Raw genomic sequence first — 27,178 nt, 5'->3', positions numbered from 1 at the left:
CAGCCATGCCTCCTCTGAGACCCTGCACCCCTAGCCCGATCACTCCCTCCCTCCACTAAGACAACCTGCCCCCCGCCTGTTCCTGCCTCCTCCCCCGGGTCAGACACCTACCCCACCCTACTGCTGCCCTGCACCCCCAGCTTCCTCAGCCATACCTCCTCTGAGACCCTGCACCCCTAGCCCGATCACTCCCTCCCTCCACTAAGACAACCTGCCCCCTGCCTGCTCCTGCTTCCTCCCCCAGGCCAGACACCTACCCCCACCCTACTCTTGCCCTGCACCCCCAGCTTCCTCAGCCATACCTCCTCTGAGACCCTGCACCCCTAGCCCGATCACTCCCTCCCTCCACTAAGACAACCTGCCCCCTGCCTGCTCCTGCCTCCTCCCCTGCTCCTGCCCTCATTTTTGGTCCCACCCCAGAGCCTAGAAGGACCATAAAATCCACTAGCCCTGGAACCCCAGAAAAGTTATCGTGGCCCGAGGCCTTGAACCTCAGTCCTCCCTGCCCTTCCCCATGGGGCTGGAGCATCAGGGCAGTGAGGTGTTTCAGTTGGGGGTTGGTTTTTTGGAGGGGCTCTTTTTCCTTCTCACTTACGTGGTTTCCAACTGATTTTTCGGTGGGTCGGTGGCTCCCAACCTAAAAAAGGTTTCCCACCTCTGCCATTAATAAAGCTGACGTTGAAACCTTTTTGTGCTGGACATGATATTTTACTTGATTTAAAATGAAGCCTGCTTTACCCCATCTGGCCACAGCGTCCTGTCTCTGGCCCCGATTCCGGGGCAGGCCCTGTGGTCCAGCCCTCATCTGGCCACAAAAAGGACTGATGTCATCCCCCCTTGGGTAGGAGAGGCCACGATCCCGCTGTGGCGGACAAAGGGGGCTGGGCACAGCCCCTAGTGTACATTGGAGAGTCCGGCAGCCTTTCTTGCGTTTGCATAGTCCCATCGCTGCCTGCACAAGTACCTTACAGTGCTCATTGCTCTTACAGCTCGAATGTGTTGGGAGTGTGGACAGCGGCTTGACCGCTGTGAGCTGGAGCCCTGACCAAGAGCTTGTCCTGCTGGCTACAGGTACAGATGATTGTCTATGAACTCTGCTGAGCAAATAAAGGGGAGTTTAGTGCAGCCTCCGTCTGTTCTCATGGTGTCAAGTTCTGCCCCATTTGAGACACACAACAGGAGGGACTGAAGTGCCCCAGTGCGCAGGGCCCCTCGAATGGCAGCTCCGTGGCCATGCAATGACGGGTCAATGGCGAGGCGTTCGGGACCCCCAGCCCATCCCCCCACCCGAAAAAGCCCCACTACCTGCCTCCAGCGACGAGCGGGGTACCGCCAGCGTCCGCGGGGTGGGCGGAAGTCCAGCAGCTGCGCGCCACTCCGGGGTTGGAGGACGTGCGCAGGCTGCTCCCCTTCCCCAAGCAGCCAGCGCCATCCTGCAAAGCAGGCCTGTGGCGCGCCGGGGACCCTATGCGTGGGGGGCGGGGGGGGTAGGAGTCCCCAGAGAAGGCGCACGCTGGGGCTTCCCTTCTCTGCGCGCTGGGAGGGAGGGGCTAGAAGTCCCATGAAGAGGCACGTGCCTGGGCTTCCCTCCTCTGGGTGGAGAGAAGGGAGGAATCCCCAGAGGAGGCGCCTGCTGGGGCTTCCCTCCTCCACGTGGGCGGGGGGTTAGAAGTCCCAAGAAGAGACGCGAAACTGGACTTCCCTCCTCTGGGGGGGAGGAGTCCCCAGAGGAGCCGCAGAACCCACTGGCACCCTGTCCCCTGCCGCAGAACCCACTGGCACCCTGACCCCTGCCGCAGAACCCACTGGCACCCTGACCCCTGCCGCAGAACCCACTGGCACCCTGACCCCTGCCGTAGAACCCACTGGCACCCTGACCCCTGCCGCAGAACCCACTGGCACCCTGTCCCCTGCCGTAGAACCCACTGGCACCCTGACCCCTGCCGCAGAACCCACTGGCACCCTGTCCCCTGCCGTAGAACCCACTGGCACCCTGACCCCTGCCGCAGAACCCACTGGCACCCTGTCCCCTGCCGCAGAACCCACTGGCACCCTGACCCCAGCCGCAGAACCCACTGGCACCCTGACCCCTGCCGCAGAACCCACTGGCACCCTGACCCCTGCCGTAGAACCCACTGGCACCCTGTCCCCTGCCGCAGAACCCACTGGCACCCTGACCCCTGCCGCAGAACCCACTGGCACCCTGTCCCCTGCCGCAGAACCCACTGGCACCCTGACCCCTGCCGCAGAACCCACTGGCACCCTGACCCCTGCCGCAGAACCCACTGGCACCCTGACCCCTGCCGCAGAACCCACTGGCACCCTGTCCCCTGCCGCAGAACCCACTGGCACCCTGTCCCCAGCCGCAGAACCCACTGGCACCCTGTCCCCAGCCGCAGAACCCACTGGCACCCTGACCCCAGCCGCAGAACCCACTGGCACCCTGACCCCTGCCGCAGAACCCACTGGCACCCTGACCCCTGCCGTAGAACCCACTGGCACCCTGTCCCCTGCCGCAGAACCCACTGGCACCCTGTCCCCAGCCGCAGAACCCACTGGCACCCTGTCCCCTGCCGCAGAACCCACTGGCACCCTGACCCCTGCCGCAGAACCCACTGGCACCCTGACCCCAGCCGCAGAACCCACTGGCACCCTGACCCCTGCCGCAGAACCCACTGGCACCCTGACCCCTGCCGTAGAACCCACTGGCACCCTGTCCCCTGCCGCAGAACCCACTGGCACCCTGTCCCCAGCCGCAGAACCCACTGGCACCCTGTCCCCTGCCGCAGAACCCACTGGCACCCTGACTCTTGTCCCCACTGGCACCCTGTCCCCTGCCGCAGAACCCACTGGCACCCTGACCCCAGCTGCAGAACCCACTGGCACCCTGACCCCTGCCGTAGAACCCACTGGCACCCTGACTCTTGTCCCCACTGGCACCCTGACCCCTGCCGCAGAACCCACTGGCACCCTGACCCCTGCCGCAGAACCCACTGGCACCCTGACCCCTGCCGTAGAACCCACTGGCACCCTGACCCCAGCCGCAGAACCCACTGGCACCCTGACCCCTGCCGCAGAACCCACTGGCACCCTGACCCCTGCCACAGAACCCACTGGCACCCTGTCCCCAGCCGCAGAACCCACTGGCACCCTGACCCCAGCTGCAGAACCCACTGGCACCCTGACCCCAGCTGCAGAACCCACTGGCACCCTGACCCCAGCCGCAGAACCCACTGGCACCCTGACCCCTGCCGTAGAACCCACTGGCACCCTGACCCCTGCCGCAGAACCCACTGGCACCCTGACCCCAGCTGCAGAACCCACTGGCACCCTGACCCCAGCTGCAGAACCCACTGGCACCCTGACCCCAGCCGCAGAACCCACTGGCACCCTGTCCCCTGCCGTAGAACCCACTGGCACCCTGACCCCTGCCGCAGAACCCACTGGCACCCTGTCCCCTGCCGCAGAACCCACTGGCACCCTGACCCCTGCCGCAGAACCCACTGGCACCCTGACCCCTGCCGCAGAACCCACTGGCACCCTGACCCCTGCCGCAGAACCCACTGGCACCCTGAGCCTTATCCCATGCTGCACAGTGTAGGACAGTTACATTCCATGTTTTAGATACAGCATATCTATTAACGTATCTCAGAAGGTTCATCTTTTTTCAGTTGCATTGTTGACTCTCATTGAGTTTGTGATCCGTTTTAACTCCAGATCCTTTTCAGCAATACTACAGTTACTCTCCTTTTTGTAGCTGAGCATGTGATTTTTTTTTCCTTTGAGTGTAGTATTTGTCTTTCATCTTGCTGATTTCCGACTAATTAACGTTGATTGCTTTGCAAGCAAGTACTGTGTACTAAATGCTACCCACATCAATTTAATTTGTCTTGTCTTTGTTACAAATTCCATTCAGATTACAGGCAGTCCCCGATTTACGCGGATCCGACTTATGTCGGATCCGCAGTTACCAACGGGGCTGCCCCAGAGTACACGGACTGTGGGACCTCGCGGTCCTGCCGCCCGTGTACTCTGGGGCTTTCTCTGCGTCTCCCTGGTCTGCCAGGTCTCCCTGGTCTGCGTCCCCCCCCCCCCCAGCAGACTAGGCTTTTCTCCGGACGCCTGTGGCAGAGCAGCTGGGGTGCTGCCGGTTGGTCCCGCAGCACCGCTCTGGGCGCTACTGGTCCAACCCAGCAGCACCCCAGCTCCTCTGGTCCTGATTCAGCCGCTGCTGGTCAGTTTCAGCAGCGGCTGAATCAGGACGCCTGGGGCAGAGCAGATGGGGTGCTGCTGGGTTGTTCCAGTAGTGCTGAGGAGCGGCGCTACTGGAGCAACCCAGCAGCACCCCAGCTTCTCTGCCCCAGGCGTCCTGATTTAGCCGCTGCTGAAACTGACCAGCGCTGACTACAGGAAGCCCGAGGCAGAGTTGTTCTGCCCCGGGCTTCCTGGAATCAGCTGCTGATCGGTTTCAGCAGCAGCTGACTTGGGGACGCCTGGGGTTCTTAAGTTGAATCTGTATGTAAGTCAGAACTGGCGGTTAGTTTCAGCAGCGGCTGAATCTGGACGCCAGTTCCGGCTTACATACAGATTCAACTTAAGAACAAACCTACAGTCCCTATCTTGTATGTAACCCGGGGACTGCCTGTACTTACAGCTCTAAACCAATGCAGCTGCAGAATTAACATTCCATACTGTGGTGGGTTTTTTTTTGATGGATATAACTCATTAAAAAGATAACAGACTTCATATGGGGTGATATAACACTGATTTTACAATTGTAATTGTAAAGATAAGAAATATATATGCTATGTTTTTTCACTAGAATTTTGGATGTTACTGCTCTGGATTTGTGGTTTTCTGTAAAGCTTTTTCTTCATATATAAACACTGTCAACTTAAAACTTACTCAGTTTCAAAACTGAATTCACAGTAATGTTCAAGAACTGCTTGTCCCTCAGGCTCCCTGCTAGTCTTTGTGATCTTACAATAGTTTCCTGTTGCTGGGAATGACTTTTTCCTCTGCTTTTGCTATGTGGTAGATCCGTACAAACAGAGAAACTGAATTCAGCCGTTTCTCTGGCACTGGAGAATAAGACAAGTAATTTTGAATCCTGGCTTGTATGTTTACCATGCAGGTCAGCAAACTCTTATAATGATGACAAAGGACTTTGAGCCAATTACGGAAAGGGAGATCCACCAGGATGACTTTGGGGAAGGTGAGCTGTTGCTGTGAACAGACACTCAAAAGTATTTCATTGTTACCTCCTAAAAATGAATGAAATGGACAAACAGACCTTTGTGAACTCTGCCCAGGAGGCAGCAGGATGCTACTGTCAGATTAGTGAATTTCGTCTGTGTCAATTTTTTCTTGGCAGCAGAGGCTCTAAATCTGTCAGATCTTCTGAAAAGTTCCTTTGCTGCTGTTAGCCACATGTGTTGCTAGGACACACATCCCAGGGAATAGCTCTAGGAGCTTGTCCTGTAAAAGCCTGCTCATTAGGCTGGATAGGTGATGCTACCTTGGGCTTCTATTTGGCAAACAGCATGGTGTCATTTTTTAAAGACTTCACATACTGCAATTGTGTCTCTTATAGGAAAGTTCATCACTGTTGGTTGGGGTAAAAAGGAGACCCAGTTCCATGGATCAGAGGGCAAAGAAGCAGCTCGTCGCAAACAAATGGTACTGCACTGATGTATGAGGTCTCTGTGCTGCCCAGATGGGACACTTATACAGAGAGAGCTACTGGCTTTCCTCCGTGCTATTCAGGGATGTTGCTCACACTCTCCTGCCTCTTCCCTGGCATTCTGTCCCCATTTCTACCCATTGATTTTTTTTTAATCACCTAATTTGTTCACTCTTCACCTGACTTAACTCAAATACCTTTTCCCTCTCTCTTCTCCATTACTGTAGCCTTGGATGCGGTAATGCTCACTTAGTGCCTGGTATTTTAGAAGTGGTTTTAAGGCATAATAGGCAGCTCTGCTTGGAGTTCAGCTTGCCAAGTGTTTCCCATTATAAAACCCTGTTATCAGTTGCTTAATCTTTGCCAGATTTTAACTGTTTGTGTTGAAATTTCCATGCCAGGTGTCTGCAATGGGATTTTAAGTTTCACCTAAAATAATCTGTTTTCTGAGAATGGGGAATAATATTTTGGGGAATAATATTTTGTTTTGCTGAAGCTTTTTTAAAAGAACCACTGTTTCATTGACAAACTAACCCCCAGAGTTACGAACACCTCGAGAATAGCATTTGTTCGACACTCTGAACATAACTTTACAGTTCTTTCAAGACTTTGCCACTGTACATTAGCTTAATACAGCTTGGAAACTCATTAAGCAGAAGAAAATGCTGCTTTCCTTTTTTTTAGTAATCTGTGTATAACTCAGTGCTACACTGGATTTGCTTTTTGTATGTGCGTGTGCATCTCTTCTGCTGCCTGATTGCATGCTTCTGGTTCCCAATGATGTGCATGGTTGGCTGGTCAGTTTGTAACTGGTGTCTGTAACTGTGAGGTTCTACTGTATTGCTAACAGTTACCCAAATTAAGCGGCAGAGGTCTATGCTATGGGTCTAAGTTTCCAGCTTTGCCTATGGCCTGTCTGGGTGTCAAATTCAGCGTGATGTCATGTAGTGGATTTTTTTTGTCATTTACTTTTTAAAATCCTGTGCAATTACACAAACAGAATTAAGTTAATGAAACACAAATTTGGCGAAGACAAGCACTCATAAGTTAAGAAAAGCCATAACGAAGGTTACCGGTGCAGCCTTAACTCTGTTCCCTTGTGTCTACCTCCATGATCGCATACTGTTTTTTGCACAGGACCCCTGCCCTGTTCAGCATATAGGATGGACAATGATGACTTAGTGAGAGCTATTCAATATTGTATTTTAGCCTCATAATTCAATGTGGGTCCTATGACTTATTTTTCATCACTTTGTTCGAACTCTGTTATGAAGATACATTCTCAGTTTCCTAATGGGTTCTTCTCTGGCACTCATCACTGAGTGACTTTCTCAAACATGTAAAAAAATCTTCTCCGCACCCTTGTGCGGTGCACAGTGTGATTGGGAATTGGGCCACAGAGATTAAAGCCAAATTTTCCAAAGATTCCACTAATTTTGCATGCCCAGTTTGAGCATCTGGCCTTGGTTTTTCATTGTACATACAATTGTATAAGTGCTTCATATGTTCACAGCAACAGCTCACTCCCAGTGACCTCAGTAGCAGCAGTGATCGTCCAGCACTTCTGCAGATCAGACTTCTGCAGTGTATTTCAAAGGGGAAGGTCCACGTGGAGCCTGGCGTCAGCGGGACTTGCTACTGGCCCCGGGATCCATGCTTCGTTCCAACCTTGAAATAAACAAGAGCCCGCACTGGGGCTCTTGTACATTTCAAAGGTGGAACGCGGAAGTTCTTAGCGACTAATCGAACCGTTGATGGAAATACCATTGACTATTCGATTAGTTGATTAATCAAAATTTAACATTCCTAACTTGAACCTGATCCTTTGGTTTTTTTCTGTATAAATTCAGGAAGTGCCACCTGCTTCATCCATGGACGATGGCCGACCCCGAGTCACCTGGAGAGGAGATGGCCAGTTTGTAGCAGTGAGCGCTATTTGTCCACAGACAGGTATAGGGTTCACTGATGAAGAAAACCTGCTTAACCTCAAGTTAAAATCCTTATCTTTGCTGTTCTTGGTTTATCAAGCTGGCAAAGCCACCTCATGTTGTCAGATTTGTAATGGGCAATTAAAGAAAAAAGTTGAAAGTTTTTTTCCTTCCATTTTGGGCTCAGTTTTCAGTATAGATGGGTCTGAATCAAATTCTGGACCCGAAACATGTTTGTGGCCTGGATTCTGACTTCACAGCTCAGCTCTTTCCTCCCTGTCGTAGGTGAGGAGCAAACTTTTGCAACAATGGTCTTATAAAAGCAAACCTTCCCAAACAACTCATTCTGCCCGTTAGAAACACCCAGTTTCTGTGGCTTTTGGCTTAGTTTCAAAACATATTGGGGGGTGGGGGACAAGTACCTTGCTCTCGCTAACTAGTACTTCACTTATCCTGATCAAAACTTCAGATGCTGGCTTCTGACAGGTAACGCTGAGCTACACATACATCCCTACACAACTGCGGTGCTATAGCTTAAAGAACTAAAGTATGCAACTTAGGCTGTCCTCTGCACGACCAGGCCCTGCCCTCCCGTGTTACCTGGATTGGGATTGTACCTTCTGTCAGAACGTGGAACTGCCACCTTCCTTTATTTCAAAAGTCCGCTGGATCCCTGTTCTCACTCAGGGCCATGCTTGCAAGGAGTTAGTATTGTGCACAAGCTGACTTACTGTGACCGGACCAAAACTGTTCAGTGCACCTCAGGATGCAGAAGGAGTTGTGTTTGGAATCTGATTTCTCAGAAGTGCAAGGACACGTTAAGAATTACTTGGGAAGTTTGAATACAGAATGCATGCGAGACAATCCAAGCAGAAAAGATGCTTTAACCAGGGGAACGATCACAATTAAATTGTCCAACCTGTCTAGCTGCCAGTATCTGCGACGGGTGCCCATATTTCTCAGTTTGTGCTAGGACTTCATAGGAAGTTGTCTCTTTCAATCACCTTCTCCCCCCAAAATAACAGAGGGCCCTTCTCTTGAGTTTCCTCTTTCCTGCCTTACCCTTGTCTCGTGTAGGGGCCCGGAAGGTCAGAGTGTGGAGCAGAGAGCTGGTCTTGCAGTCGACGAGTGAGCCTGTCCCAGGACTAGAACAAGCACTGGCCTGGAAGTGAGTAATAAGCAGTGTGTGTTCTGGGCAGACGGGGCTGGGTATTGTTCACTGGCTGTAGGGCCAGCATGAGTCAGAGCCAAAAGGATCCTTTCCCTTCCTGCTTTGAGCTGCCCTTCTGGTCAAACATGGACCAAGGAGGAGCCATTTTGAGTCAATAATTCCTGTTTCCCTGTTAGCTCCCCTCCCCTCAGACGTTAGACCAGAGCAGGTAGGAGGGGTAGGCCCTGTGCTTGGCCTTTTAGCAGTATCCCAAGAGGCTGGCTCAGCTCTGGGAGGGACAGCCATGCTTACCCTCTCCTGTACTAATATTATTTCTATCAGGGCGTTGAGCCCTGAGTAAGGTCTGTGCGGTGCTGCCAGAGCCTTGGCTAGAGGCCTGATTAGGACCTGCTGCTCCTTTGGTACGTGTTCCTCACCTTGCATTTGTGTGCTCACTCATGCGTTTCCTTGGGTTTGTTTTAAGGCCCTCTGGAAGCCTAATAGCATCCACGCAGGAGAAGCCCAACAAACACGATGTTGTCTTCTTCGAGAAAAATGGCCTCCTTCATGGGGAATTCACCCTTCCGTTCCAGAAAGGCCAGGCCAAGGTGAGTGCGGTGTCCAGGCCATTGCTCTTGTGTGCATGTCGTGCTTACCGCTGCTGGGTGTGGAGACTCCGCTGCTGAACATGAAGGGTTGGAAGGCCTGCTGAGAGGGAGGCCAGGGGCTCCCACTGCAGCAGCAGCGGCCTGGGCCCTTGAAATCCTCGCTGGAGCCAGGGCAGCACACCGCACAGCCTCAGATGGTGTATTCGGGTTGGCACTGAAAGAGGGAGTGCAATCCCAATGGTGCTCCAGCCCCAGCCTTTCTGGGGCCCCTCCCCCTTGTGCGGGGCTCAGCAAGTCTGTCTGGTCGTGATTAGTAGTGATGGACCCTGATCTAAGTAACCGAAAATCTAGAGTAGCCTGGATCCAGATTTTAAATGGGCCCCAGGCTTGCATCTTGACAGTGAGCTAAATCTAAACTGCGGATCCAAAGTTGCAGCTAGCTCCAGACTGCACCCATCATTGCCTAGAGTCGCTGGCAGACTTGCCCTGGGTAGACAGAAAGCACCAGTCTGTGGCTCCCTACAGGAGCGGTTGGGGGAAAAGTTGTTAACTCTGCAGCTTGCATGGGCCCTGTTCAGGAGTGCTGGGCTGCAGGTGACCCTGTTGACTCCAGTTGGGCATTCAGACCTCTTTAACATCAAAATGCAGGACAATGTAGCACTTTAAAGACTAACAAGATGGTTTATTAGATGATGAGCTTTCGTGGGCCAGACCCACTTCCTCAGATCAAAGTGGGTCTGGCCCACGAAAGCTCATCATCTAATAAACCATCTTGTTAGTCTTTAAAGTGCTACATTGTCCTGCATTTTGCTTCAACTACCCCAGACTAACACGGCTACATTTCTATCACTCTTTAACATCAAGGTCTCTTGGTTGCAGAATACCTAGAAGCAGAACAACGGGCCTAGCTCCCACTGGGGGACTTCCAGTGACCGCACTGGGAGCTGGGCCAAGCCCTGGGGAGTTCGTAAGTGCACTGCAGCTCCTCTAGAGGCTCTAGCATTTGAACACCAGGGGACAAGGACTCCTGCCTCTGGAAGGCCTGGCTGTGACGGGCCAGGCCAGGTATGGGCACCGCTGAGGGTGTCCATCTAGGGTGAATTGCTCAGTCTCGGGGTTACATCCTCTGTCAGGATGGGTCCACAGTTCTTTCCGGCTCCTGGTTCCCTGCAAGGCTGCATCTGGGATCAGGAGCTAAACTGAAGACCAGATGGAGGGTGCCGCATGGCACTTCTATACCTCTCCTGGCAACTTCTTGGCCAGAGAAGGTCACATGGTCCAACAACCTACCCTTGCATCCCATGCTGGTTTGCAGGTCACGTTCCTGAGGTGCGTATTGGCACCTAGAGATTCATTGTCTCCTTGCTAATTAGCATGGCCATTGGCTGAGCATTCCTTGCCCATTGCTCAGCCGTGGACAGAGAATTTTCCAGCATCCCTGCAGAGTCCGTTTCTAGCGCCACACACAGATATCACACAAGCACATGAATAGCGCACACAGAATCAGTAGAACAGAAGCTTTCACATGACACCTCACATGGCCCCTTTGTACACACGTTTAGGGCACCCCCCATGGGTGCAGCAGCGATCTGGCTGCTCCCCTTGAAATCCAGTAACGTGCCACTGGCCCGGTGAGGAGAGTGTCTGTCTGATTGTGTGGGAAAGAGCCGCGTGTAAAAGAGGGCAGGGCACTGCTGCTGTGTGAAGGGAGAGCCTGGGACCCCACACGGAGCCTGCATCATTGGTTCCCTGCGGCAGGAGCTGCACAGAGTGCACAGGGTCTGCCTAACGCCCCATTGCTTTCCTAAGACACGGCTGGGGTCGCCCGCCTTGAATTCGTGCCTGCGGGTTCCCTGGCTGCCGCTTTCTATTGCTGGGCTCGCTCTTACGCTCCCTGGGCCAGGAGGGAGCCAATGACATCTTTACGTTTGGAGAAGTGGTTCTGACCTGGGGTCTGCCTTGTACGTGGGCAGAAACACCCATGAGCGGCTCTGTCTTATCAGGTGAAAGAGCTGCTCTGGAACCTGGACTCCACGATCCTGGCCGTCTGGCTGGAGGACAGCAAGGACGGAAAGAGCTCCGCGTCCATTGGTAAGATGCTGGCTGTCCCCCCAAGGGCGCATTCGCTGGGAGATGTGGAGGGGCAACGCAGCAAAAGACATGGGCAGATTCTGCTGTCTCCTGAGGCGCCTGTGCAGCGCCAGGAGAGACTGCACTAGGTCACTAGATCTTGCTCGCAGGCCTTGCCCAGGCCAGCTGCTCTCAAGCAGTGCAATGCCCCCTGCACACGAGTGGGCTTCTGAGCCAGCTCCGCCAGTGACTGCAGGCCCATGTCCTCAGTGTCGCCTGGGGAAGGTATTTTGCGGGGACCCAGAAGTTGGAGGCTCTTTTGGGCCAGTTCAGAGGTGAGGGTTGCACTGTGCTGGGTGCTGCTCAAAGGAGCTTGCCATCTTAATAGCAAAGTAGACACACATGGCCTCATATACAGATGGCAACATGGCTGGGCCATGGTCACGTAGGGGGTTTGGCGAGGCAGAGGACCGAACCTGGATCTCCTGCATCCGGTCTGGCGGGTTAATCCCTGGGCCTGTGTTCCTTAGGAGCAGAGGATAATTGCTGAGGTCAGACAGGCTGAAGGGCTGCTGATCAAGTCTTCGGTGGTGGCCGTAAGAGAGATGGGGCCTGTGCCACAACATTCACCTGCAATTGCTGAATCCCCCAAGGCGTGGGGGGCGTGGGGCGTGGTGCTAGCTGGGACCGTGCTGCCCGGTCCCTGTGAAGCGTGTAATCTCTGCATTTCTCTGCAGTTCAGCTCTGGACGGTAGGGAACTATCACTGGTACCTGAAGCAGAGCCTGCGTTTTGGCAGTGCCGAGAGAAGCCAGCCTGTGGCTCTGCTGTGGGACCCTGAGATCCCCTGTCGACTGCACGCCCTCTGCAGAGGGTGGCATGCCCTCTGCTACGACTGGCACTGGAGCACCGACCGCAGCATTGGGGACGAGAGCCACCCTGTGGCCAGCGTGGCCGTTATCGACGGAGGTGATTCTGCGAGACCGAGTCGGTGGGAGGAGGGGGAATGTGTCTGGTGTCTGGGCCTTTGCAGTATTGTCTCTTGCCGCTTAGGGACATGATAGAAGTGTGGGACAGCTCCCGTCTTCAGGGCTAAATCCCAAGTCCCTCGGAGTCCATGGGAACTGAATGAATGGGCTTTCAGTCCGGGTCTCTGGACAGAGCAGCCCTCCTCCGTGCCCCTCCCCACCTCCCAAGGAGCATCTTCCTCTGGCGCTGTTAGTGCTGCTGTTGCAGTGAGAACTGGCATCCGCCCGGGGCCAGCACAGCCTGACTCTCCTGTTTCCTCAGATAAGGTGCTGGTAACGGCCTTCCAGCGTTCTGTGGTGCCTCCACCCATGTGCACGTTCCAACTCCAGCTCCCGCAGGCAGTGAACCAAGTTGCATTCCACTCGGACCCCACAAAGAGAGCAGACCTTGCTGTCCTGGACGCCGACAACCGGATCTCCATTTACAGAGCTGGTGGGTCTTCTCTTTCTCTGTCCCTCGGCTTGCTCTGGGAGCTTCTCAAGGGTGCTCTTTCAGGTCTCTCACCTCCAAATGTCACGTCTGTGAGCAAGGACCCCTCCAGCTGAGGGATCTAGGCTTAGTGCCCCTGCGGTTCACTCTTACTATTCCAGCAGGCCTGGTGTGAGTACAGCATGTGGTGTGTGCGCTCGCTTGCCACAGGGAGCAGCCAGCTTCTCAGAGCATTTGCTCTCCTCCAAATAGGAGAATTACAGCAGAAACAATTACAAAGCAATCACCAGTCTACCCGCATGATGCGCTTGCTAACTGTCGCCCTTCTTCTCTCCCCTCATTGTGGAGACCCTGATCGGTTCCAGGCTTTCATGCCCTTCCAGCAGCTTGTGCTCTGGGCTAGAGTCTTAGGTCAGCTCAAGAATGAAGTGGGGGGCATCCAGTTCAGACTGACCTTTCGTCCCACAAGCTCTTTTTGATCCTGGTGTGATCCAGCCTATTTCATTCCTCGCAGGGGATGGCACTTCTCTGGTGTTTGCTTGTCCTAGGGTTTCACCCTGGGAGCACATTGCAGCAAAATCACGTGTCCTGGGTAGGTCAGTAAAAGAAGGGTCAGGGAGGTTTAATTTGATTTGTAAAAACCTAGAGGATCCTAGTTTCAGTGGTGTCCTGTTCTGAGATGTGGCAGGGGAGGCTCACTGCCCTTCCCTCTCTCCTTTTCCCTCTCTCCCCATCTTGCAGCTCTGTGTCCTCCTGTTGGAAATTTTGATAATGGTGCCATTGGATCTGAGTCAAATTGAGTGTCCTTTGAAAGCCCTTTTTCCCACGTATGCAACGGCACCAAGCATGTCAAACCTAGAACAGTTATGTAGATAGATATCAACTTCTTTTAATTCTACTTGAATACAAGGCTGCATTGCTTACCTTTAAAAACAATCAACCCTTAGGCATTCTAGGAAAGGTCGCCTTGACATGTAGGACTGAAAGCGTTCATCAGTCTTCCTCCATGTTGTCTCCATCTGGGCTACCATTGCTGGACACATTGTCACATTGATTAGACGAAGGATTGCTGTAGGAGCGTGTGCTATTGCACTCACCACTGGTGTAATCAGTCCACCTCAAAGATGCACCCAGGCCTGATAGGAGTGAGTAGTTTTAGAGGTGCTCAGTCATCCTGGAGTTTGGCCGCCTGATAGCAGGTATAATCACATCCTTTTGTTGGGGCATGTTTTCCCTCTCTCTTGGAAAACACCAGTGTAGCTGTGCAAGCGTTGTAATGATGATCCTCGCGTGGTAAACTTGGCACACGCACTTCTCCAGTGCATTTATGACTCCATCAGTGCCTGTCTCAGTTGATGAAAAAAGAGTCATAGAACCATAAAACACTAGAACTGGAAGGGACCTCGTGAGGTCATCGAGTCCAGTCCCTGCCCCATGGCAGGACCCAGTAGTGTCTAGATATCCCTGACAGGTGTCTGTCTAACCTGCTCTTAAATGTCTCCAGAGATGGAGATTCCACAACTTCCCTTGGCAACTAATGTCCAACCTAAACCTCCCTTGCTGCAGTTTAAGCCCATTGCTTCTTGCTCTATCCTCAGAGGCCAAGATGAACAAGTTTTCTCCTTCCTCCTTATAACACCCTTTTGATACCTGAAAACTGCTTTCCTGTCCCCTCTGTCTTCAGTTAATCAACTGTTCAACTAACCGATATTTAACATCCCTAGTCATGGGCAATAAACAAAACTTCATGGAAGCCTGCGTCCTGTCCCTCGTTTTCACTAAACATAGCCCTGACACAATGGGGAGGGGGTTTAGCTCATCGCACGTTGCTGCTAGGGCTCTGGGTCTCCCACCGCTGTGGTGAGTGGGAGCTCCAAGGTTCCCTCCCAGCCCTGCACGTTGGCTGAGGCTCTGAGGGGGCGGGGGTCCTGCTCCCTGTAGCAGCAGGGAGCTACGTGAAGTGTAGGGGAATGGCTTGGAGCTTCAGCCCCAGGGCAGAAAATATTATGGAGGTCAATGGAAGTCCTGGATTCTATGGCTTCTGTGACCTGTGTGATACCGTAACCCCTCAGCCCTAGCTCAGTGCAGGATCGGTCCGTCTTGGACAGCGGAGCTGTCAGCATGCATAGTGAGAGGCAGACTCCCCAGCTACTCTGGGAATCCTGTCCCTTGGTTTTGATTTCACGCTGTACACGTAAGAGTGGGGATTACAGAGGAGAGCGTGTAATGAACAGGTGACTGCATGTTGAGTTACCCTCAGTAATGGTTAGACTGGGAGCAAAGTGTTTTGCAATTCTTGGGCGGTTTTGCATGAGGGATGCTCTAACATGCCTTATACTCCATTTGCCAGGTGACAGCACTGGGAAAGACCGCTCTGTTGCACTGGGAGGAAGTGGATTTAAAGCTTCTATTGAAACACTTCAACTGGAAAAAACCTACAGGTACTGCAGGGCTCCAGTGACTTGTGGGAAACGGAGTCTGTTGCTGTATATAGGCAGTAGCTGACTGCTGGGTGAGCAGTGTCTGCCGCTTAGCTTAAAAGGCCTTGCTCCTGCTCTGCAGGGACTCTGGCCCTCAGCTAACACTAAGAAGGCACCAGCGGAGCCTGGCTGGGCAGTGTGGCGCCCTCTCTCCCGGGGTGGCTGGTTAGAGACTCAGCTCTGCTAGGGAGCTGTGACCGTCTCCACGATCTGAGCTTCTGGCATGGGAAGAAACGCTGTTCTGGCATCCCTAGCCACGGGCTGTCATGCTGCCAGTGGCGCTTGCCTCCACTGGAGATGTGAGGTGCACTAGTGCAAGGCTGCTTGTGCTGGAAGGGCCAGTGAGTACTTAGCCCCCTCGCACATGAAGCCTAGCTGACCAGATAGGCAAGGCTCATTCTGGAGAGGCCTGCTGCTCCCTAGGCACATGGCGTGGGAGGCCAGATACACCACCTTGGGCCAAAAGGGTGTGCTGCCTGGCGTTTGACTATCCCCTTGCTCGAATCGCCCGCACGTAGCTGCCTTTGATTGCACGTGTCCGTTCCACTTCAGGTGTGTGCGCACCCAGGACTCCAGAGTCAGAGATTTGGCCTTTAACTGTGCCCACTGAGCTGATGCATGTGTCCTTTGCTGCTATGCAGTGATCTAATGGACGGCCCCGATTCCCCCTCAGTACCTGCTTACTGTCTGTGGCTGGTAGTCTACACTACGGACGTGAAGTATCAGGTAATCGACTAGTCAATGGGTTGATAGGGCAGCCTCCGCCTTCGAAGTGTAGCAACAGCCCTACACTTCAAAGGTGAAAGTGCCGTGTGGAGCCTGGGGTCAGCTGGGGAGTCCTGGGCTCCATGTGGCGCTGCCACTTTGAAATGCTGCGAGGAGCCTGACACGGCTCCCTGCGGCGTTTCAAAGTGACAGTGCCACACGGAGTCCCCAGCTGATCCCGGGCTCCACATGGCGTTGCTGCTTTGAAATGCCACATGCAGCCTTGGACACCCCAGTGGCCCCCGGGCCACACACGGCTTTTCAAAGTGGCAGTACCGCGTGGAGCCCGGGGCTGGGCTTCAGGCAGCGCTGCCGCTTTGAAGTACCCTTTTTCTCCCCCTCCCCTCTTGCTGCCTCTATCTGATAGAGCTTGCGGGGGGCAGGAAGCAACTAGTCACTATCCTGTCAACTATCTGATAAGCAAATGCTTATCGGATAGTTAACTAGTCCTTTGCATCCCTAGTCTACACGCTAACTTGTGTCAGGAGGATTTTTCCCTTTCCTGGAGCTGTCTCCTTGAATCTAGTTGGTCTTTGTAAATGTATAAGGTAGGGTTGGTTTGGTTTTGAATGGTGAGTCTACGAGTACTGTTGATTCCTGCTTGCTGTGGGTGCTGATGCCCCGTATCGGGATGCATCGTTCTTGGGATGTTAGTCCTTGCACTGTGTACGTGAAATCCAGGCTGATGAGTGACTCTCCTTGGTGTTTAAAGAGCCGTGCCAATGGTCATGTCTGTGACAGGTGCCAGATCTGTGATAAGCTCCAAACTAGAAAGGGGTGGGAGGTTAAACCTGATCCCTTGGTGGACCAGCTCCCACCTGCCACCCCGCACTGCTACGTCTGACAGAGACAGCAGCAGCCCCTGTCCGGAGGAGGCCAGAGCCCCCCGCAGTCAGAGGCTGCACCAGCATCCCACAGAGCAGCCTCTGCGCACAGCAAGCCTGACCCACTGTGGACAGAGGCTGCTCCATTGTAGCCTCCCCCACCCCCGCCCCCGGGAGCTATCAAGTATTTGAGGCGCTCACATAACTATTGAGTTAATGGTTATCTAATCTCCTTGCTGTGTGCCAGTCTTCATCTCAGGAAGTTGCAGAGCTCGGTGTCCTCCTCGATATGTGACTACCTAGTCCAAATGCCCACAGCTGTCTGGTCTCGTGGATGGACCCAGCCAGCATGTTTGGGAGTGCCCTTTGTTCTCTCAACCCTACTCACTCTGGTTACACATGCTTCTTCCCTGGAGTAGGGAGCCCACCTGTGGTCTCTACAGACCAGCAGTCCTTGATCTGGCCAAGAGCTGGCTCTCCACATAAACACGAGGGAGTTAAGAGTCGTGGATTTAGCTTGTCACTTGTTCTTTCCCATCATTAAGGGCAGGAATTTGCAGTGTTGACTGTAAGAACTAGTAGAAATGTTCTACGTGAATTCGGGATGTTACAATGTGTTTAATTGTGTAACTGCTGACATTTTCAGCAGGTGCAAGTACAGGCAGAGAGCCGGCTTAAAATGATGTGAAATGAGAAACTAATCAGGCAATGTACTTGCCCGCCGCCTTTCCTAAGACTTGTGCTCACAAGGATGAGGAGAGACTCTGTGTATTGGATGGCAGGAGAGCATTGGCTTTTTACTTGGACAGAACTAGATCAGTCTCAAGGCTGTTTATGGCCGTCATGGACAGAATGAAGGGTACTGCAGTCGCAGCTCAGAAATTCGTGTTGAGGACGTCCTGTCTCTCTCACATTACCAGTGTGATGCTGTCAAGCAGGGTGGTAGCGCACTCTGAGACTTCACACAGTTTCTGCCGCTTGTCTAACTCAAGGGCCCTTACAGGACATTTGTAGATCTGCAGCTTGGTCTGCAGTACGTATGTTTGTGTATCAGCATTCTAGAGATGATGCCAGGTTTGGATGTGTAGTAGTACATTGGCCAGAGGCTCCAGTCTATCATTTGAATTCACCAAGTGCACGCCGGTTGAAGTGGAACGGATCTGTACAATCACTCGGAGAAGAAGAATGGTTAGTAACCTGTTCTGTAGCTCTGTTCGTGGTGTGTCGCACGTCTCCATTCCACATCCCATCCCCGTGCTCCTGCATAGTGACATCAAGTCAGAAAGAGTTGTCGGCAGCCGGGGTGCTCAGCAGCACAAGCTGGCAGAAGGCACGTGCGCTGTCCTGATGGGTACTGGGAAGGGAAACCTCCCCAGTGCTGCACGCTGGATGCACGTACGCCTGAAGTGGAATGAATGCGCGCAGCACATCTGGAAGAACAGCAGCTACAGAACAGGTTAGTATCCCTGTCTAACCCCTTGCTGGCTGGAGTGTCCGGGATGTCCTCCTTTCCAGATAGTGATGGTGGGTTGACTGGCCCATTGATACTGACTCTCCATCTCTCTCTTTCAATCGTACAGGCTCGAGGTGAGCTGCGGTGAGGTCACGCGGGTGAACCCCCTGGCGTTTCGGCTGTTCACCTGGCTGCAGGACAGCACCTTCTTGGCAGTCAGCCAGGGGCAGCTCGCCGCACACTCCGTCATCCACCACCTGACGGGACGTCCTGAGGCAGAGGGAGGTTGCCTAGATCTCCGGTACTGGAAAAGAGCTTTCCACTCCTCATGTGGCTGATGAAAAGTCAAGTCATTCTAGAAATGAATAAAGACCTCTGAGCAGATCTGCTCCAGGGGCCTGGGAGGAGCTGATGGTAGGCTGGCTGGCATCCCTGCAGCTATGATGATGTGGGGACCACCTGCAGAAAGGTGTCCTATTAGAGGGGACACTTGTGTGCTGGAGCAACGCAGGCTCTGGAAATGGCTCGAATACAAGAGTCCATGTCCCACCCGTAGGGCCAGCACGTTCCTGGGGTCTCAGCAGTGATGCTGTGGAATGAGTGTGGGGCACAAGGTCGTGCCATGTTTCTCCCAGGGGATTGCCTGCTTGGTCAGGGCTGGACATATTGGTGGCACAGAGCCCAGAAGCTGAACAGGGGACTCTGCTCTTCAGGGATACCAGTCCAGCATCTCCCTCCGCCCTGAGTTCCACCCACTGTAGGAATAGCCAAGACATCTTCCGCTGCTGCCACACCCAGCTGGCAGTTTGGAATGGGTTCTGTGGCCTGTCCACTGCTCATGTAGGAGACGCAGCTGAGCCACCAGCACTCCCTTTGCAAATTAGGAACAGTAAAATAGAATGGCTGCTTCTTTTCTGCATATCAGAACTATCGGTACTTTTACCGGTGCGCGCTCGGCCAGAGAACACAAAGCAGTGTCTGCTTGCGGAAGCAGCACCTTGTGCCTCCTAGCAAGGGCAAGTAAGGACCAGCTGCCATGCAAACCCTTAACTGCCTGCGGCTCAGGACGGAGCAATTGCGTGTTCAGCTGGTTCAATGGCTTCCAGCCATTGCTCAGTGCTTGGTTAGTCTTTCCATTTCTCTGTCTCTTAGTTACTTTGTTCTTCTTCGTTTGTGATAGGAGCTAGTCCCCTCTCTTCTCTTTCTTTGGCTCGCCACCTCCTCGGGGTTATGCCATAGACCTCGCGGTTCAAGCCCTGCCAGACCTGCCCCAGGTGTTCTCCCTGTGCGGAGATGCATTTGAATGGCCTCTGCTGCCTTGTAGAGACCAGCACTGTGTCAGCAGGTAGGGGGTGTACAGGTAGATCATGGAAGGAGGGATGACCTAGATTCAAGGCCCTTCTAATGCAGCCGTCTCCAGCCCCAGCGGTATATGCTTCCTCTTCTGTTCATCCGCCTCAATAGTTCAGGCTGAAGTGGTGGCAGCAGCGCCTATGGAGCTCGGGCTTCCAAGAAGCAGCCTCTTTCTCCTTTGTGAGGGCATAAGAGGTCCCCTCAAATCCCAGAGAGACCATTCATCCCTTCGTGGGTACAGCTACGGTTACGTTCTGGCTCCGTACTGAGCCGCCAGTACTGCACAAGAAGCAGCGAGTGGACAAGCTTCCTAGCAGACAACACAGGAAGCTGCTGACTTGGAGGCCCTGAGATGCACAGGTCCTGAGCACGCCCTGGTACTGTCGCTTCCTGTGCATCCTTGTCAGACAAGCTCCTGTTCAAGCCTCCCCAGTGTGCCGCTCTCGCTGTCCCAGCTTCGTCAAGGGGCGGGGACTGGACTCGATGACCCCTCGAGGTCCCTTCCAGCCCTAGTGTTCTATGATCAGCTCAGTCTGCTAGACATCAAAGCTCTCCAGCATCTTCCGATTCCTCTCGGGTCAGACCAGTGGCCCATCTAGCCCAAGTGCCCGTCCTCCAGGGGAATGAAGAGAAACAGGCAAATTGAGTGATCCGTCTGCTGTTCTTCAGATCTAACTTCTGCCAGTGGGTGACCTGCCAGGGCCCCTCTGTCCAGACCGAGTGACCCTTCTTGTACAAGAACCTTTGTTAGTGTCCATGGGGTGATTCTGCAAAGCCTCAGTTCAGGGCTGCTTTTCTGCACCTTTCCACCACGTCCAACTGATCCAATATTCAGATGTAACCTTCTCAGACTCCACCAGGCGTGTCTAATCCTTCGGTTTAGACCATCCCTAGGGGCCCTTCCCTTATCTGCTACTTCGGTGTGCCTACAGGATTCCATGGCGATCACCATGGGGGAGCGATTGTACAGGACTCCAACCAGAAAGAAGCCCCAAGACTGCATTATTGTCAGACACCACTGGATCAGCCTTTGGTACCCCACAGGCCACCACTCAGTACTGTACAATCTCCCTCCGGTCCCGTGTGTCCCTTCATCACGGGAAGACACCCAAGGTTAGTGGGATCATGCAGACGGAGGAGAATTGCCCCTATCACTTCATGTCCTCTTCATCTCCTGATGAAGGGGTGACGCCCCACCACCGTTGTATGTCTTTCAGACTGTTCAAGACCTCGTGAGGTGCCTGGCAATGTCCCTCCATAACCCATTAGAAGAGGCTAAGGATCCTCAGCAACCCTTTGAGCCCATTTTAACCATCACCTCTCAAGTGCAAATTGCCCTTCCTCTAAATGAGGGTCTGTGCTTGCTTGCTTGCCGAGTTTAATATCCAGCTGATGCAGCTTCTTCCTCCATACAACAAAGAGACAGTCCCTTGGAATGTATGTTCCTGCAGCATAGGGACAGGTCTGTGGGTCTCAAACACTGTAGCAATCTAGGTCATTCCAGTACAGTCCACATCAGTTTTCCTAGACCTTCTGAAGGCTACAGAGGAAGATACCCCAACAATGGAGACCTTGCTCTTCTAAAGCAACATCCTCTCTACCTCCCTGCAAGAAACAATTTTGATGCTTCCGCTGATGGCTTAAACAACCTGCGCTGTCAGGTCCTGTGCTGAAGGATTCCATTCAGTCTCCCTTTGGAAACTGGTTGTCCCACTTCCTCCCTGTCTGGGGACAGATGACCTCAGGCAGGTGGCTTTTGGAGATGTTAAGCATGGGGTGTTCTGTCAGCTCCCACTCACTCTTACCCTTCTCTCTTCATGGACAACTTTCCCCAAACCTCTTAAAACAGGATGTCCAGACTCTTGTGGTCAATCGAGTAAGTTCCTCCTGAGCTGGTTGGAAGATGATTCTAGTTCCCAGTAGGAGTAGAGGATGGAGATAAATCCTTGATCTAAGAACCTGAACAGCAGTATCCTTTCCCGGCACTTCGGGATGGTGACATTAGCCATTATCAGATCCCTAGATCTGGGAGACTGGTACTTTGCTCGTGACTTCCTGGACGCCTGCTTTCATGTAACCATCTACCTATCCTACAAACAGTTTGTGCAAGTCCGGGTAGGCTCAGAACCCTGCTGCTAACAAGCCCTCCCCCGTGCTTTCCACAGCACTCAGCCTTTACAAAGCGTCTCTTGGCAGCAGTAGCCCATTTGTCAATGTAGCGTAGCCACAATGCTCTCCTTGGAGCAGTCAGCACTAGAGGTCCAGCTGGTGGCAACCACGGCTGTAAGTGTATTTTGGCCATGGGCCGTCACATGGATTGAGAAAAGCATGTTGACCCCAATCCAAAGAACAGACGTCATTAGGGCCACTCGGTAACTGCCAGAGTCTCTCCCCAGAGAGATTTTTCTACTCCATCCAGTCTAACCTGCTGGTACAGTAATTCCCCACTTAACACGTTTTCGCGATAGCACGAGTTTTTTTAGGGAACATTTTTCAAACAACACGACCCCGTCCCCTCAATAACACGATTTCCCCTAGGGCCGGCTAGAGGCTTCCCCTGCCTCCCTGCAAAGCGGCGGAGGTTTGCTGCTCGCAGTGCCGTTCCCTAGTGACCCCCTCTGGCCGGGCACAAGACATCTGGCCAAAGGGGAATGGTGCAGCCAGCGGCAAACCTCTGCCACTTTGTAAGGAGACAGAGGATGCCCCGCGCAGCTGCCGGCGACCAGTCAGCTGGGGAAACCCAGCCGCAGGCTGCAAGCCCCCTCCCCTGTCCTTCCCTTCCCTTCCCTCCTCCAGAGCCAAACACCTCCCCTCCCTGCTATGCCCCAGGCCCCTTTCCCCCCAACCTTATGTCCTGGTCCCAGCTGCTAACCAGTGCGGGCTGGAGCTGCGAGTGCACGTGCGCTTGAAACGCAACCCCCACCTTTTCTAATATTTTCAATGGGACAATTGACCCCGCATAACATGTTTTCATTTAGCACAATCGTTTTCTGAAATGTAGCTACTGTGTTAAATGGGGAATTACTGTATTGCACAGTCTGCAAACAACTGAAGAGCCTGCCTACAATTCTTGGGGTGTGGGTTGTCCTCTGTGATCCGGCGTCAGACTGCAAGGATAGCTAAGATTGATGTGTACTCCTTATTAATTTCTTTAAATATGTTACAGGACTTCCAAAAGTCCTGGATGCTTGGAGGTGGTGGAAAGAACCACTACAAACTTGCATGGAAGCCCCTGCAGAAATGTGTGTGGGTGCCCGTTCTCTCACCTCCCCCTCTTCAAAGATTCTTACTCCTTTGGGATGGCGGAGTTCACCTCCCGGGGCACAGCCCTCAGCAAGTGGCCCACCGAGCAGGTTTCATTCCGTATCGATATTCTGGAACTCAGAGCATTCCCCACACCACAGAGGGCCATTTCTTCAGGGTAATGCTGGACAGCGAGGCAGAAGTGTGTCCTATCAACTGGAAGGGCAGAGCAGAGATCCCAGCAGAGTCGCCACGGCTACGGAACTGATGTGCTTCCTGTCAGAGGGAAATCTCAGCTCTCGTACAGGACTCCACAATCTAATTGCAGGCTCCCTGAGCAGGAGCTTCCTTCAGGATCATGAATGGAAATGCAACCGTTGTGAATTCCACAGACTTTGGCAGACCTAGGAGTCCCCAGAGGCAGGCCTCTGCTGCCCTGAGCAATGGGAAATGCCACCTGGGGAATTCAGTGAAATTCATTGAGAGAACCTCCATTACTGCAGCCAGATTTCACAGACGTTTTACTCATTTGTTTCTCCCCTTATGCAACCCCCTCCCAGTGGGACCTCAGTTTGCGGCTTAATTCTCAAAGAAAACCTCTTTGAATCAAGGGCTCCCTGTTCTCTCTTTCATCTCTTTTCAAGACTTCATTCCTGAGGCGTGAGAGAACTCAGTGTAGTTCTGGCTCCACAACCACCACGTAGCACCTTTTATAGAGACAGGCTGACACTGGTTCCCCCTCTGCCCATTCTGGCTTCCTCCCGAAGGCCTCTCTGGAATATCTACCCAGCGCCTCTTGCTTCCTCAGAGATCGTTTCCACATGCTCAGTGTTAGAAGAGTCCTTGCCTTCTGTGTTGACAGGATTTAGATCTTTGGAGCCTCTCCTAGGCTATTGATACCGTTTGCAGAGAGGGTGAAGGGACAACCTGTTTTCTCTCAAAGGCTGCCAGAGTGTCTTAACCCTGCTATTAATGCGCTGGGACATGACAGCACGCAAAGCTGTACAGCCTGGCGCACGTACGGAATGGAAGCATACGCCAGTCTACTTCTGTAGCCCTATTGAAGGGTATAGCATCTGAAATCTGTAGCACTGAAACTTGGTCTTCCATCCATAATGCTGCTCCTGCTTCAGGGGATGTTGCAGCCCTTGGTGACACAGTCCTCCAAACGCTTGGACTTGCCTCCTGAACACTCCCCTTTTATTGAATTACTGCTTGGGAGTCTGGCTGGGGAGGTCCCATGGGGACGTATTCTCAGAGAGGTTACGGAACTTTCAGTAACACGTTTTTCAAGATGCTTTATCCCTGCAGGTGTTCCACCTCCCATCTGCCCGCCTTTCAACTGTGAAATAATGGGGGGGGGGGGGTTATAGCTGCAACGGCCTGTCCCTCTCCAACAAGCTCGGGGCACCTCCCCTTGGACTCCAAAGCCAGGTATCCTGGGGGAAAGCGCCATGATTTGTAGTGATGCCGCTGTCTACTTATAGATGTAGCCTGAGTTCTCTTCCTACTGAAGCTCCTAGATTCAAAGGGTGTTGGGCTGAAATATGGGCAGACAAGCTCCTCTGTGTTGTGAAAATCTGCTGTATTGGCCGCCTGCTAAAGCCTGGCAGGGCCCAACATGCTGGGATTGTGTGATGTGGGCAAGTCTGAATCAGTTTTTGAGTTTTCTGAATGTGCTACAGCTGTGGGCTTTGCTGGCCATCTGACAAAGGCTGAAAACATGCCCATCTGTGCATCCCACGACTCATGATGAACACAAGTCCTGTAGTGTGCCATGATTGGTCAGTGTTGCTGGCAGGCATATGCTCCATGCCAGAGGGGCTGGCCGGGACTTGACTCTCTCCTTCACAGTATGGATTGAATTGGTGCAAATTCAGCATCATTACAGAGACTGTGAGCCTTTTGTGCATGTGTTATCCAGTGCTTTTTTGTGATGGTACTCCTTGGGCTGGCGTACTGGCACCTATTTTCTCAACGTGCCTTAATTGAATGGGTTGTAGGATGTGTATGTGGCTTTCTTTTTTGGTTTTTGGTTTTCTCAACAATTTTGAGCCTGGAATACTGGGACTTTTTTTTTTTTTTTTTAAGCACTGGTGTTATCTATCCATTCATTGCCAACTAGCACCATCAGAAACAGTCTCTGCTACCCCTCCCTTTCCACTTCATTGACTATGGAGGCACATCTCTTATCCACTGCAGTGTATATCTACTGCAGCGTTGTAACCAGGGATGTAGAATCCTGGTTAACCAGTTAACTGACCGAGTGGGATCTGGGCTGGAGACTGTCCTGCACTGGGACTGGCTGCTGGCTCTTAGCCCTGCGCGGGGGCTAGAACCGGCTCTACCAGCTCACCGCCCCTGCCTGCAGAGTGGGGAGCTGCTCCAGCCTAGGGATGTTAAATATTGATTAATTAACTCCTTGAGTAGTTGATAAGGACTAGTGCGTGTTCCGCCTTTCAAATGTTCAAGAGCCCCTGCAGGTGCACTTCAAAGAGGAAGCGCTGCATGGAGCCAGGGATCAGCAGGGGACTTTCTGCTGGCCCAGGGCTCCACGCACCATTTCAGTCTTTGAAATGCACAAGAGCCACTGCTGGGACTCTGGTATATTTCAAAGAGGAAGGGCTGCAGCTGCCCTCCTGCCCCGTCCCATGGAGTTGGAAGGAATTGGCTTTTAAGCTGGTTCCTCATATTCTCCCTCCCCTCCCCTCCCCGTTGTTTTTTTGTGATAGAGGCAGCGGGGGGGGCAGAGCGACTAGTCGATTGGTCGCTTACATCCCTACTCCAGCCCCCATTAGTCACCGGGTGATCAGAACCCTAAATGGGTGATGTTAACCTTTCGCATCCCCAATTCGTAACCTCCTCTCTCATGTACCTATTTCTAGCTTGTCTTTGCCTGTGGATGGGGATGTGATCAGTCTGTGCTATAATCCGAAGAGCAGAGCAGTAGCTGTGCAGCTGGCTGATGGGCGAATACTGAAGTACTTCTGGGGTGAGTGTAAGATTCCTCTGGAGCTGGCTGGCTTAGGTACTGATTGCTGTTGCAGAACTGTCCTGGAGTTTACCTAGCCAGCTAGAGAATAAGAACGTGCACAAACTTTGCAAGTTGATGTTGTTGCTTTTCTCATCGCTTGGCTCTTTGGACTAGTCGAAGTGTTCATCTGAATCTGGATGGACCTCGTTTTTAAAGAAAAGAATGGCGTAGCTGTATTTTGAAATGAAGGGCCAAGCCTCGTGGCTTTCAAAGGACTGATATGGCATTGGGGGCTCGGACTTTTGCTCCTTTTTCCCTAATAGAACAAATGTGTGACTGAACCTCTAGGCCCCGCCGCCCCCTCTTCACTGCTGTCGTGGATCTGCAGGATTTATGCTGAGCCCCAGCCGTGGAATGGAATCCCTTCCTTCAGTGTGCAGGAGCCCAAAGGGGTCTCACTCTTCCTTCAGGGTGGGACCTGGAGCATCACCACCTGTGAGACTGAGCCCCTGGGTCCTAGCACTCCTGTTCACATTATGGGCTCTGCCCAGAGTCCCAGTGAGAGAGACTCCAGGAGCAGAGGTCTGTACGCTCTTCAGGGATCAATGAGTCTCCTCAAGTATTTGAGCTGACACTTGGCAGCCCTTTCCAATCTAGGAATGTCCTAGTGTAGCCGGTTAACGCTACCGGTTACACGCAGCCCTCCCTCTGCATGCAGCTCTGCATTTCAAGTATTTTGGGAGCCAGTGTGCTGGCTTAGTCTTGGCTCACGCTGCGTTCGGCAGCTCCCCCCCACTGTGACTCTGCATATAAATCGGGCAGAGCCTCTGTAGGGGTAGCTGACGGACCCCATGCGAGCCAGGACTGAGCCAACATGCCTGCCCGCCAGCTCTCAAGCTCCTTCAAATGCAGAGCCACTTATGTCACCAACACAATTTGTCAGCTACACGATTACCGAATTACACGCTTTCTAACGTCCTCTTCCAAGGCCAGTCGTTTGTTTGGAATTGTGGTGCAGCTGGAACACTGCACTGGAGTTCTGGATCAGTGCATAGAAAAGTTAAGATGTAGTGGCTAAGCCAGTGCAATGAACCAGCCCAGCCGCCATGGTCTCCGTTTCAGGCTTGCTCGCTCTTTGAGCCTTTCTCTGTCCCAGGGGAGAGCCCCATGTCTCTTCAAAGGGCAGCACT

General features: G+C 53.0%; 1 protein-coding gene across 2 annotated transcripts in view; it reads left to right on the top strand.

Moving 5' to 3' along the window:
* The window catches only part of ELP1 (elongator acetyltransferase complex subunit 1), an 86,341-nt gene that overhangs the window by 11,910 nt on the left and 47,253 nt on the right, over positions 1-27,178 (top strand). For both annotated transcript variants that reach the window (XM_075914990.2, XM_075914991.2), the window contains exons 3-14: positions 990-1,071; positions 5,135-5,215; positions 5,594-5,679; positions 7,534-7,633; positions 8,689-8,779; positions 9,246-9,369; positions 11,373-11,460; positions 12,177-12,407; positions 12,729-12,899; positions 15,247-15,337; positions 18,546-18,719; positions 25,900-26,006. In XM_075914990.2, the coding sequence (XP_075771105.2) occupies positions 990-1,071; positions 5,135-5,215; positions 5,594-5,679; positions 7,534-7,633; positions 8,689-8,779; positions 9,246-9,369; positions 11,373-11,460; positions 12,177-12,407; positions 12,729-12,899; positions 15,247-15,337; positions 18,546-18,719; positions 25,900-26,006 (1,426 nt within the window). The remainder of the gene's footprint in view (positions 1-989; positions 1,072-5,134; positions 5,216-5,593; positions 5,680-7,533; positions 7,634-8,688; positions 8,780-9,245; positions 9,370-11,372; positions 11,461-12,176; positions 12,408-12,728; positions 12,900-15,246; positions 15,338-18,545; positions 18,720-25,899; positions 26,007-27,178) is intronic.

The sequence above is a fragment of the Pelodiscus sinensis genome, chromosome 6, assembly GCF_052426305.1.
Source record: "Pelodiscus sinensis isolate ZL-2025 chromosome 6, ASM5242630v1, whole genome shotgun sequence".
NCBI classification, from domain to species: domain Eukaryota; kingdom Metazoa; phylum Chordata; order Testudines; family Trionychidae; genus Pelodiscus; species Pelodiscus sinensis.
Note: the sequence above shows the minus strand (reverse complement) of the source record. Positions and strands in the feature narration are given on the sequence as shown.